Source organism: Brachionichthys hirsutus, chromosome 14, assembly GCF_040956055.1.
Source record: "Brachionichthys hirsutus isolate HB-005 chromosome 14, CSIRO-AGI_Bhir_v1, whole genome shotgun sequence".
Lineage (NCBI taxonomy): Eukaryota > Metazoa > Chordata > Actinopteri > Lophiiformes > Brachionichthyidae > Brachionichthys > Brachionichthys hirsutus.
In genome coordinates, this window is record NC_090910.1 from 8,077,140 (window position 1) to 8,090,106 (window position 12,967).

Below are 12,967 nucleotides of genomic sequence, written 5' to 3' on the forward strand. Positions count from 1 at the left end.
TTGCTCTCTCCCCCTCGCTCTCTCTCTCCCCCTCTCCCTCTCTCTCTCTCTCTCCCTCTCTCTCGCTCTCCCCCTCGCTCCCTCTCTCTCATTCTCTCTCTCTCGCTCTCTCTCTCCCCCTCTCTCTCGCTCTCCCTCTCTCCCCCCCCTCTCTCTCTCTCTCTCTCTCTCATTGCGGCCGGTATCAAACGTGCGTGACGTCGTTTCCTCTCTCCAACATGGCGCAGGAGGCAGGTCGCTAATGGCAATCTGAGGGATCTACCCCACCTTCTGTGTTTGTTTATGTTTGTCTGTTCGGGGCTCTGCGGCTGACATCCGTGAAGGTAGACATCTCCATTCGAGGCGGCTGCAGCCCCCCCCCCTCACCCCCCCTCACCCCGAATTCCAGTGAGACATGTTTGAGGGCAAAAAGACGAAAAACATGTTCCTCACACGAGCTTTGGAAAAGATCCTAGCCGACAAGGAGGTGAAAAAGGCTCACCACTCGCAGCTGCGTAAGGCCTGCGAGGTGGCGCTGGGTGAGTTCACGCCGTGTTAGCATCACACATTAGCCGCCTCGGACTCTCATTGATCCAAGACACGTCACGCACCCTTTGCGTGGTTTGTTTTCCATCCGGTAAACGCCGAACGCCAATATCGTCGTAGCGTCTCGCAGTGTGATTGATCGATTGTTTAATTGATGTGTCACGAGCTCCGTGGAACTGATCGCGTGTAAAAGGCGGAAATGGTGCAGGGGTGGTGGTGGTGGTGGGTGTTCGCAGCGTTCATCGATACGAGAGCAGGCCGGACGCGGGGCTGGAAACAAAGTTGTTTACGGCTTCAGTTTCCTTCAAAATAAAGTTGATCGACGATCGCATCGCTAAACGTGTGTCAAGTGTAAAGCGGTTTTCTTAAATGTGCTTGATTTTACGTGTTTTTGTCTCTTCCTGGTACACAAACGTAGCCGTGCCCTTTTCACCGTGAAGAGTATTCGAGGACATGCATTGTGATATTTTTTTTTTTTACTTTTTACATTTATATACCTGATTTAATAATTGAACGGCCCACGCTATTTTATTTGTCATTGTTACGTGGTAAAAGTAAATAAGAGGCCGCGACAAAAGGTGACAGCTGTCAGTTTATACTCGGCTAGCGTCAAGGTATAGTAAATAAGAAGGTTCTGTTTCCGGTGGACTACCACAACAAATTACAATGAAGTCACGTGATACAGACCACATCGTTACATAAAGACATTACAAACGTTTCTGAATATTAATGTCTAGAATAAATAATTATATTATTTCAAACTTCATATTGATTCGGTATGATTTTTCTTTTCTTTTTTAGACGAAATGGGGAAAAATATGTGCCACTAATATAGTGTGCTTTTATTTTTAAGGCAACGTTGCTAAACATCCTGTTGTCAATTAAGCCTAAACCTTAACTTGATTAAAGTGTTTAAGCAGGTGTATTTCTAATTAATTTAACGCATTTTAGAAAAATCCATACGGGGTCAGAGCCTATATAATGTCATTTTCTGCCTACCTGCGCTTTCAAAATCTGTTTTGTGTTTTGGAACAAGCTAGTTTCTGCCCTGCCAAGGTAGAAAGTAATATGACACTACCGGAGAAACAATGAGTCCCTTTTGTACAGCAGCCAGGCTTGCTGCCTGGCCCTGCAGGTGCTGCCATTTTAACTAATTCAAGGATTTTCCAGTGGCATTGAAGTCTCAATATACAGATTGTTTGTCAAGGCTTACTTAAATGTGTTATAAATGATTATTATTCAGCAATAAAAACACAATGAAAAAAATGATCACATTCACTTTCACCCCTATATTTACCTAAATCCAAAACCAGATTTCATTGATGTATGATTATATAATAGTTTTCAGACTTGATCACAGGTAAGGTCATGGAATCTTTTTCTTCTTAGAAAGTATGTTAATGTTTTTAGAAATGCAATACAGTAATGCATTCTAATTTTTTCCTGGGTTTTTTTTTTGGGGGGGGGGTGCACGGTTACGTAGTGGGTAGCGCTGTCGTCTCACAGCAAGATGGTTCCGGGGTTTGATTGCTATCTGTGCAGAATAGTCATACGTCTGTGCTAAACAACCCATGTATAGGAATATTCCTTTATATATGAATCACAGAACCAGGTTGAGGTTAATGAAGGACTGCATTTGGTCTACTTGCCCCGGGTTGATTTGACCCAATGTACACACTGGACCTCACATTTCGGCTTTACAAAAGGAGGATCGCTGCGTTGGAGCGTTGCTGTTGTAGTGCGTCGCCAAAAAGACTGTGTGGCCTAGTATTCTGAGTGACTTACATAATCCCCTCGTTCTTGTGTTGCTCTGAGACACCTCAAAGAGGTGCCTGTACCAGAGTCTCTTCTTTGCTCTAACTCGAAGTTCTCCTATTGTTGTTACTACATGGGAATTGATTAGGTTATATTTGTTTGTGTTAGTCGTATAGATTTAGTCTCGAATGTATCGTTGAAGCCCGCTTAGTTTTTCTTTCTGCTGCAAGGTATAAATCTTTACAGGGATTTGCTGTAGCATTGAGCTAAATACCTCTGGCTAGCGTGCATTTGCTAGACAACCACCCTCGTTCCAACTGTCAAGAGGAGAGCATCTCAATTTCTCACTGCACCGAGTCCTGCAAGAAGTTTCCTGATTACATGGAAAGAGTTTAGGACTGGCAAATCTATTTTGGTTAATTGTCGTGCATTGCTTGCTTTTAATTATGCTCATGATGCTGGTGGAAAAACATCAGGAGTCTCTACAAGCTACCTTGGTGTTTGAACCAAGGCTCTGCCACAGGGGGCGCTGTAACGTGGAAAGACGTTGCGGCTGTATAACGCCGCCCTGTAATTTTCTTATATTGCAGGTATGTTTTTAATGTATGGTCTGAAGGTAGCAGCTACAAAGAGAAGATTGTTGTTGGTCTTTACGCTTCACAAACACATTTTTATTGGTTATTGGCAAAACTAATATGTTGATAACTGTTATTTAACATTATCTACAACTACGTTTGACACACCGTTTGATTCTATCTCATGAAATCCATTATTCAGTTGTTTGCTCTTCTTCCACCTCCTGAGGAATAAAAAGGTTCTCGTGGTTTTCTAAATGTTTTTAATCAATTCCAAACTGTAGGAAAGAAAAATATACACGGCTTTGAAAGCACCATGTGAATTTGATGCCATAAAGTTGTGTTGTTCAGAAGGTGTTACTGTTGTTGTCGGTTGGCTTGTCAGCGTGCTTTCCCTGTGATATTGACAGTTTGAGTGCCTGTGGTGTGTTCCTGATGGTCTGAGGGCTTTGACATTCATTAAACGTGAATGTTTTGCAGCACAGGGTGGTTATGAGAAAACAAATTACCATAAACTAGAAGCACGCTGTTGTATTGATGTAGTCCACTGAGTCCTGGTGTGCTATAAGAGCAGTATTTGTTTCCTTTAATTGATTCTGTTATTTGCTGGTGTTACATGCTTTTAAACATTGGGTTTTCCTAGCCTTTTGTTAAGAGATGGACTTTTTAAAATCAATTTTAAAAAGTGTTTCTTATCCTAAAATATGCTCAGTATGTTCAATTATTGTCAGATCCAAAGAATATTGTTCCCAATATTGACGTATTATTTTCAGTTACCTGTGAATCGTTTGTTTTCAGAAGAGAAGCTCTGAAATGGAGATGTTTCTTTGCTATATTAGTAATTACTGATCGTCTCATCTTCAAAAAAAAATGTCAGCAAATGTTTGCATGCTTACTAAATTATTTTATTTTATTTATTCGTAAATGCACATTTTCCTCGCTGTAACATTTAACACAAACTGCCGTTGGCTCAAGTGACATCGCAGCACAAGCAATGTATGTTTTTAAGAAGCGTAATGAATGTGAGATAATTGGATCTACAGTCAAGTTTACGGATGAGAAAAGGGAGAAAGACGAATGTCTAGGCTCCATCTCAGGAAGCGCTGACTTCTAAGCTGCTTGCATCCCCAAATCTTGACGGGTGTTCCGCGGAGTAGTCGACACGCCAGGGTCGGAGTTCGCTCTGAAAGCACAGGTAATTCTTTTATCTGTGTGCAGGAGACGCCGTAAAATTGAGACGCCGGAGTCTGTTTTTCCACCTTTCCACTTTATTTATTTTAGTTAGACTGATACCTCCATACATAATGCATTATGTCTCTCTCTCTGTTGATGCCTCCTTCACTCCTAAAATAGCTGATAAATGAATTACGCTGCAAACAAATGAAGTGAATTAAGAAAAATCATCCTGTCTCTCTCTCTGTTCCATCCCTGCACCGCTTGTATTTATGTGTATTATCCATCTATCATTTGTATTCATGTTAGGAAAGTTGGTACAAAATATAACACCGTTACCCGAGGAAGCGAGTAAAGGAAATAGAGTTCAAAAGGCGGCATTATTCTGAACACATGAGGACTTTAAAGCTGAACTTGGGTGTAACATCTGATTTATTCTAAATGCAGTGTGGATCTGTGTGGAAAGGCGGTACTTTGGATTTCTGTACAACTCTTAAGGCTTGTAATTCAAATCACTGGATACTGCGCATTGTGCTGGGATTACAGAACCACCTGGCACAGTGAGTGACTGACTGATTGTTTTCCGCTAATGTCTCGCTGAGTGGGCGACTGACTGAGAGCGAACGCCAAACGGAGGAAAAGGTTACCAGTGAGGCAGGAGACTTTCAGTACAGACATCGGTGTCTCGGTTAATCAACATCCCCTCAAGAGCAAGAAAACGCTCGTCTGTTGTTTCCCAACAGCTAGACGACAAATTCAGATAATTTGATAAAACGGCTGTGCCGTTAACGTTGAAGCTTTGTGAACGACCCTAGAGCGAGTTGATGTTGGATCAAATCAAATCATAATGATGAATCCAGCGCTAAAAATGTGTGGTTCATACTCATTTGCTGCCATTCCTGTCGTGCATTCCTGTCGTACCTCGGATCGAGTCTGAGGACCTATCGCTGTCTGGGCGTGTCGGACGGCTCTGATCTGAATCGCATTGTTCTGTGGAGTAACACAACAGAGATGCGACAAAAAATATTTGCAGGAATGGCAGACGTGAGATCAAATGGAAACCAGAGTGGAATACAATTTACGGCATCTTGAATGAAGTGTTGATTTTGTAAAGGGGCATGGGTGGGTTTAAATTGCTACGTCTCCTTGTGGAACGAGGCAGAAAAGCATTATTTTAATCAATGTTTGTTGCCTAAGCAGGGTTGTAAACAACTCTGGCTCAAAAAACATCAGTCAAAAAACTGAAGGGAAGCTTGAAACTAGAACATTAAAAGTGTAATTCCTGCTGTTGCCAGAGTGACAAATCATTATATTATTGCAGCAGATTTGTTCGAGCTGAATTCTTCGTAGGAACAAAGGCAGCAGCTCAATAATTAAGGTAGGCGCTTAGAGCTTTGTGACTCTCTGGCTAGAAACCGAGCGCCTTGACTCAGCCGTTGGATCGAGACTGCAGGATAGACGTAGACTTATGCAAGTGTAAGTGAGGGGGTTGGTTTGATCCACACACACACGCACATTAATGTCTGCGTGCACGCGATTAGGTAGTCCGGACAACCTCTCGCAGTGCACCCCCCCCCCCCCCCCAAATGTAATTACTGCTCTGCAACCTTTCCTTTCACATCGTACAATAGAAATGTCGTGGGTCTGATTTTTCTCAGGCCCTCCGAGGTGGCTCTGTTTGTCCGCGTTTAGTGGGAGGTGGAGGTGGACACCTACACAAAGATTCATCCTCAATTGTCTTAGCAATTAGCTGCAGCGTTGTTTTTATTATCATCTCCATGAACATTGGCTTGTCCAAAAGCTGTTCTCATAGCGATGCTGCCTGATTAATGAGCGCTCCGGAGATGTTGGAATGTCCACGGCCCGGATGGCGGGGTCAATGGTGCGCTTTCTACATACCGTAATGCATCATTATGCATCTGCAGTCTACGTCTCTCTTGACTTCTCACACACACATGCGTTTTTAATATGCTTTAACACCTCCATGACCAAAGGTCCACATCTGGATTTGCGTGACCTTTTTTTTTGTAGTCAGGCACTGGATTGAATTAAACTGATCACCGCATCTGGAGTGAAGAATGGGAGTCATGCCAGATGCTGTTGCCTCAAAGCTTTTCGAAATGGAAAAGCTGCTCCTCGAAGAAGCGTGCCCTTTCTCAGGTGATGGAAACTGAGTCAGCGAATGATCTCTAGCCTCTCGTGTGTGTGTGTGTGTGTGTGTGTGTGTGTGTCTAGAGATTGCTTGAACCCCATTGAGTCATCATGTCACAGATTTCTACCCACTCAAAGGGCTGGGGATTGAAATCTGCTCCATGACAATCCATGTGTTTCTCTATCCTTGTGTTACTCGAATGTGAAAGGCTGCGCACACACACACACACACACACATACAACCAAAACGACGCTACAGTGTTAACGTAATCTGAGAATACCGTTTATCTCCGGTAGCCTTGTAATAGAAGCGCTCACATTGACACACTCATTCAACGCAGAGATGCAACCAGCTGGCAAGAGACGGGTTTATGTAGCGCGCTTGTTTTAGAATCCAGCCTCATCCTGGTACCTTCTTTCTATCGGTCCCTCTTCTCCTCCCTCTATGCATGAAGCCCCCCCCCCCCAGCGCGAGCTGTTTTCCTGCTGCCGGTCCTGTGATGTGCTGGAGAGCATCTCCAGAGAGCGTCTGTTTATCTACGTCCCTCCTGCCTGTGGAGCAGCCGTGGACTGCTCTCTCTTAATTGATGAAATGTTGGCGGCAGCTCCCATCAGATTTTTGGTGTTAGTGTATGTGCATTTAACGGGCGTATGTGTGTGTCACCTGTACACCTGTACATGATGTTGTTATTGATCTTGTAGGACATGCATTGTTGGCTAACTGTCATGCATACTTGTATTAAACAGACCTTGATGTACGACGCAGCCCAGTGCTGAAAGATACTGACTCGGCAAAATCAGGGTTAGCCTGTTCAGGAAGTGGTGAGAGAAACTGACTGTAAATGTATTTTCATTTCAAGCTGCGACCAGAATTTCATTCCCAGTCTTCCCAGAGTTTATAAGACAATTTTTATTTTTATTTTTTTGGTGGGGGGGAAACAAGGAATGTAAAAGACGGTGAACTTGCTAAAATCATGGGGGGCTGATTATTTATTAGTCACAATACTGTGCATCCCAATCAAAACAAGTACTTCACAATCTGTTACTGTTACTTGCCTCCACCAATGGTGGAATTCATCTTGGACCTTCTAGACTTATTTAGATTTACGAACTTGAACAACTGGAATCCCCAACATCCGTGATACTTCTATCGCATGCATCTTATTATTCTCAGACTTCGTGTTCATCTTTGCTGTAAAATGGTTTCACATTATTACATACTTAATAACACAATTGTGTGATGCATAAATTCAGCCACACCCAGGGTTAAGAATAGGACCTGGGATTCCAGTGCCCGTGGCTCTAGTCAGCCGTCTTCCCAATGGCTGACACTCCCAGCACGGTGTTAGGCTGCTGCTAGTTGAGGAATGCTTTGTGATGCCGGTAAGGCAGGGTGGTGCCCAGGAATAAGACTCGAGCTCTCCTGCAAGCAGCTTTTCAGCGGGGAGAGACGGGGGAAGAGGTTGCTGTTGCTGCTGTTAGCTTTTCTGTCGTGTTTATTTATCCATTGAAGGATAAATGAATATGCATCTGCATGCTTCACCAGCAGTTTGAATCCAGATACCGTGCTTGAACTCATGCTCAGAGCAAAACTGCAGCTCTCCTGGGATCTCCACACTAATTATTGCATTAGCAGCACACTTCTCATTCACTTGACTCGGACTTTCCTCCAGATATTCTATGGATTCGACCCGGCAGCCCTGCCACAATCCTCCTTCTAACCTTTTACCCAGAGTTCCCCTCGCTCATTCGTCAGCTTTATCTGTTTCAGCTGCACATTTGCGTCCCAACAGGCTGACTACACCATTGTGCACTTGATATCTAGGCCGTGATCAGCTCTTGCTGTCTCTCAGTGTAACTGCGATTGAAGGGATCTCAGATAAGCTCCTTTGAAACATGCGCTCCACAAAGCTCTGCGTCAGGTTCGCCGACTGAGCGTGATGATGTCATCATCTTTCAGTCCAGAACATGAGATGTTTGTCCCGACTTCACTGGGGTTGTTGTGCTTCTATCTTTCCTCAGCAGCTATATTCTCAAAGGTCTTCAGTAGCTCTACTTAAACTTATGACCCACATTCAATGCAATACAGTGCGAAGCATGACTAGCATGCCTTTCTGTCTAACTCTGTGTTCGTAGTTGGGTTCCATTGTGATGGCAGAGGCGCGATTAGGTTCTTTTACATGAGCTGGTCTCGGACTGGAGGTGCTGAGGCTTTTGTCTCAATGGCGTCATCGTCTCATGTATTTTTCACAGCCCGTCTTGTTGTTGGGGTGTCGTGTAGCAGTCATTATTGTGCAGAGAGGCCAAGGCTATTATGTTTGCTTTAATAAGTCTGACACAAAGACAAACAGGAATATTTGTGCGATGTTGCACTCACTCAACATGGAGTTATTGATCAATAAATACGATTCTAAGGGGGATATATGTCTTTGTAACTTTGGCAGCATTGACTCAGCAACCGCAAAGTGCGTCATGGAAAGAAGACGATAGCCGAGGCTGCACGGTTGAACGTTTTCTGAAATTCAGGAAGTGTCTTACTTCCTTATTGGAAGGATAAAGGCTGTTAGCATTGCAGATGCTACTTATCTTCTGACAGTGGGGAAATACCCGACTGGAGTTTGCTTCTTACCAAGGAATGGATTGGATATTCAAGTGTACTTGAATGGCATCTGTTTGTTTTAGTCAAGATTATGTTAAAATATACTTTCCCCAACTATATTTAAGTTCCCTATGATGAAAGAATTTTCAATTTGGGAAAATTCCTGATATATTCCCTTCAATTCCCATTAATTCCAATGGAAAGTTTCAACCTTTGGAATTTCCCGGACTTTTGCAACCCTAGGTTCTTCAGTTTGTCTATTCTTCATTTTTATATATATTTGAACTCCAGTAATTTCATGTTTGTTGATGTATTATAGGAAGTTATGGTCTGAAGCGCAACACAGTTTTCTTTTTATACAAGCACTTTGATGCTGTTAACCATGCATTTCCCAAAAATATTTTCTAATTTCTTTAGAATGAATTTATATTTCGTGTGTTCTATATGCAGTGTTCATATGTTGCATAATTTCTTATCATTACAGTATATCATGGCCTGTTTGTGACGTATAAATGTTAGTTTCATTTTGCATGGGTGTTGGGTTTAATCTCAGCTTCCTGTCCTAGCATACGGCTGCTCTTCTGTGTGCGTTTTGGAACCAGTAGCTTGGCACATGAGTTTTGATACCACTGCTTCAAATTGCATCCTGCATCTGCCCCATCTCAGGAATATCCATCTGTTAAATATCTGCTTTTTCTCATCACAAACACCATCCACCATTGCCATGGTTTCAGTGTTTGAATCCTGGGGTGACAATTCCTCATCAACAGTCCCCTGACATACCGAGCTAATTGCTTGACTTGATGTTACTTACACAGTCAGTATGGTAACCCCCTTCCCTCCCATCAAACTGTCGGCCTATATGTGGCTGCATGCTGGATTTATGTTTGATTTGTGGGTGCTTTTGCATAAATCTGATTTCCCAGAGCTTCGGAGACGATATTACGTGAAGGTAATACTAAAAGCAGGACGGCCTGGGTCAGCGTGAGTTTGTGATTTTATGTATTCTGGAGAGAGTTTTCTGTTGTGGGTTATAGATCATCGGGCGTACAGACATTAAGCAGAGCTGGGCAGATGCAGCCGATTCGTTCGCTGCACTGCAGCGTGATGTTGCAGTTTTATCTTGGGTCCCGCTTTATGATCTTGGTCTTCGTGTCACACTCTGGCTGAAGAGAACGGGTGGCTGGAAGAGAGAAGAGATTGTCCTGATTATTCACTTTGGTGTACAGAGCCACAATGAACAATGCCTCATCTCAAATATATACATAATGACTCTAGTATTATTTGTGAGACAATTCAGATTATAGCAGGGGAAATAAAGGCCCTGATAGATTAATTTAAGGGTGAAAGTTTACCCTCCACATTACTGCAGTAGTTTGGTTTAATTATATCAAAATGATTATTTTCAGTATTGCTAAATAAACCCAATCAGGTCCTTAATGTTCAGACCAGTCCCTTGATTATTGATAGCATCACAAAGCATTGAAGGCTTTGTGATTACTTTGCTTCCTTGCCTCATGACTCCACCCCCCTTCTGGGTAAACAGTGAGACATGGTCAAAACCAGCCTTAATTTAATTCCTTGTAGTGCTAATGCTAGCTATTCACACATTCTCAGTAGATTGATTTGAGAGGAGCCTTACGGCAGTCAAATATTTGGGCTGTCATTGCATTAAAACAGTTTATCCTCCCCCAACTGTCGCAGGATGGCGCAATTCTCTGAGGACTTTGTCGACGGCAGCTTCGTTTCACGAAGCTTCCTCATTCATGTCCTCTTTAATGTGTTAGTACCAATCGGCCTCTCTTTCGATCTCCAGCTCTATTTCTGTCTCTCTCTCATCCCTCTGTTTGTCTGTCGTCTTCCCCTGCTCCTCTATGCCAGCGCTCAGCAACTTCATACAACTGCTTTCATGCCTGGAGATCTGTGATGTAAACACAGATTTGGCCAAACGCTGGCCTGGCCGGCTCACAAACACGACTGAGAGTGAACGCTTACGTTTCTGGGGCTAGACTGCAGCAAAGACCACGTCGGATGTCTGTAACTGGATGCACGATCGGTGTCGGCACAGCACAAATTGTGGGTGCGCAAACACACGCCTTGCTTCTTGCAGTTTCTCATATGAGGTACAAACACCCAAGTTTGGTATTTAGAGTTTTATATAGAAGTCTCTTCAAAATAAAAACACCCCTTCAGGAATCGCATCCTCTGTCCTGCCAGGCATGGTCTGCGCTCGACTCCCGACGGTATCATTAGCTCGGTGAAACATGGCAGAATTTACATTCCCCAAGGCTCATACTCGACTAATTTAACATCTATTCCCTTCCTCTTTTTTTTTCTGTTTCAGAGGAAATTAAAGAGGAATCAGAGAAATTAAGGTAAGCAAGTTAATAAGGTATCGAAGGTCACTGCATGGGCTTTGCTTTTATTTCTCCCTGTTTCTCCTTTCTGCTGTGATCAGACCAGTAAACGTGCAGAGTGGATGCATGAGTGTGTGTTTGTGTGCAGAGCCTGGAGTGTTGTTGTTTGTGTCTTGATGCCTGGCCTGTTCTCTTGCCTTCTTATTAATAATTTTCTTCACAAACCCCTGCCTAATGCTGAACTTATTTTTTAGAGCCTGTGTGTGTGTGTGTGTGTGTGTGTTCATTGGAATGAAACGCATCACACTTCCCCCTCCTGCCTTTTCATTTTTATTTCCTGCTTTCACTTTTATCCTTCAGTGTCTCGTCTCCTCCTGTCCTCCATATTCATTGCCCATTATTTCCTTCCGGTTTTTCATTCCAAATTAGCATTCAGAGTGAGCAACATGATTCAGACTTTGCATTAAAGGTTAGAACTTTTAGATCAGAGCGGCTCAAAGCTCATTCAAAAACTTGTGCATCTGGATGAATCTCAGGTACTTAAACTATCACCTGTTATCCATGTGATGGCGTTATAATCGCTTAGCCGTTGGACGAATGTTTTCAACATTACCTTCATTGATCTGCTGTAAACAACACGGTGCTGCTGTCTGTAATGCAGCATTGTTTTAATAAATATACGTCATGTTTTTTGGGACAGATCTTGCGTGTAGTCTGTTTTCCCTTCCATCACCAAAATGTGTGTGGCTTCCTTGTGCGCTGAATGACTAATAAATAAATGGCCACATTATGTTCAATGAGCAGGCTGACATTGGGCTGATTAAGAGAGAGCGCAGGCCAGCTGACATTAAGCAGGGAGTCCAGTATTAAGCCAGGGAACATGAGCTCCCCGGAGACGTGCAGCACAATAGCTGAGGGAGAGGCTGGGTCAAACCATGCAGACGAGCCCCCACCCACCGTGGAGTGGATGCTCTTTGGTGACTCACAGCTCCACTCTGATGCTTATGATATTAGAGTATAGATTCAGATACCAGTGTTTTAATATTTGTCGTGTAGTTTATTTCTTTTTGAATATCTTTAATTATTGCTGCTCATTGCCTACGTTCGCCGCTTCCTCCTCACTTTGTCCTTCTACGATTTTTATTTTTTTTGCTTTCCATTGCTAAGCCTCCTAACTCTTTCTCCCTTCTTATTTTTTCTCTCTCTATGTTCTTTTGTTCTGTTTCTAATTCCTCTTTTAATTCTAGGTATTCAGTCCCTGCCTTGTTTCCAAACAGCTGGCTTTATATCATCCTATCCGCCTTCTCTTCTTTTACAAGGCTCCTCATCCTCACTCCGTTCTCCTGCTCCTCCCCATTTTCTTCCGCCCTGGTGTACTCGGCGACGTTTTGCTAGAAAGAGCTGAAGATATAAACATTACCGCCCTTCCCTCTATCATCCGTCTCCCTCCATCGCTCCCCGTGTTGCTTTCTTCTCCAGACATGTGCAGTCTGGGTGTGGTGTTTGTGTTCCGAGGAGCTGGCGACGCGTGTCTGTTGAGTGCAAGAGTCTTTAAAAATTCAGAAACAAATAATAGCTGTCAATTAAAATGTGGTCGAGGGCCAGGAGCTGCTGTGTCAGCGGGAACGCATGCCGAGTTTTGAGACTGAATGTACGAACCTCTGGGATGTGTGCCCCTCCCGGCGAGAGAATGGAACATCCAGTAAGGAGCGACATTAAATGCACTGAAATAAAGATTTTGATGTTCTGCATTTTTTACTGACGGGGGGGAGGAAGCTTGACAGAATGTTTCTAGGCTGAGAAGAGGAGAGGTTTTTCTGTTTTTAAAGCGC

At 43.3% G+C, this 12,967-nt stretch overlaps 1 protein-coding gene across 1 annotated transcript in view; it reads left to right on the forward strand.

The window, feature by feature from the left end:
* The first annotated feature begins 394 nt into the window (after window positions 1-394).
* Window positions 395-12,967, forward strand: part of arfgef1 (ADP-ribosylation factor guanine nucleotide-exchange factor 1 (brefeldin A-inhibited)) — a 32,843-nt gene continuing 20,270 nt past the window's right edge. Inside the window, exons 1-2 of the mRNA XM_068748124.1 lie at window positions 395-518; window positions 11,123-11,153. Of these exons, the coding sequence (XP_068604225.1) occupies window positions 395-518; window positions 11,123-11,153 (155 nt within the window). The remainder of the gene's footprint in view (window positions 519-11,122; window positions 11,154-12,967) is intronic.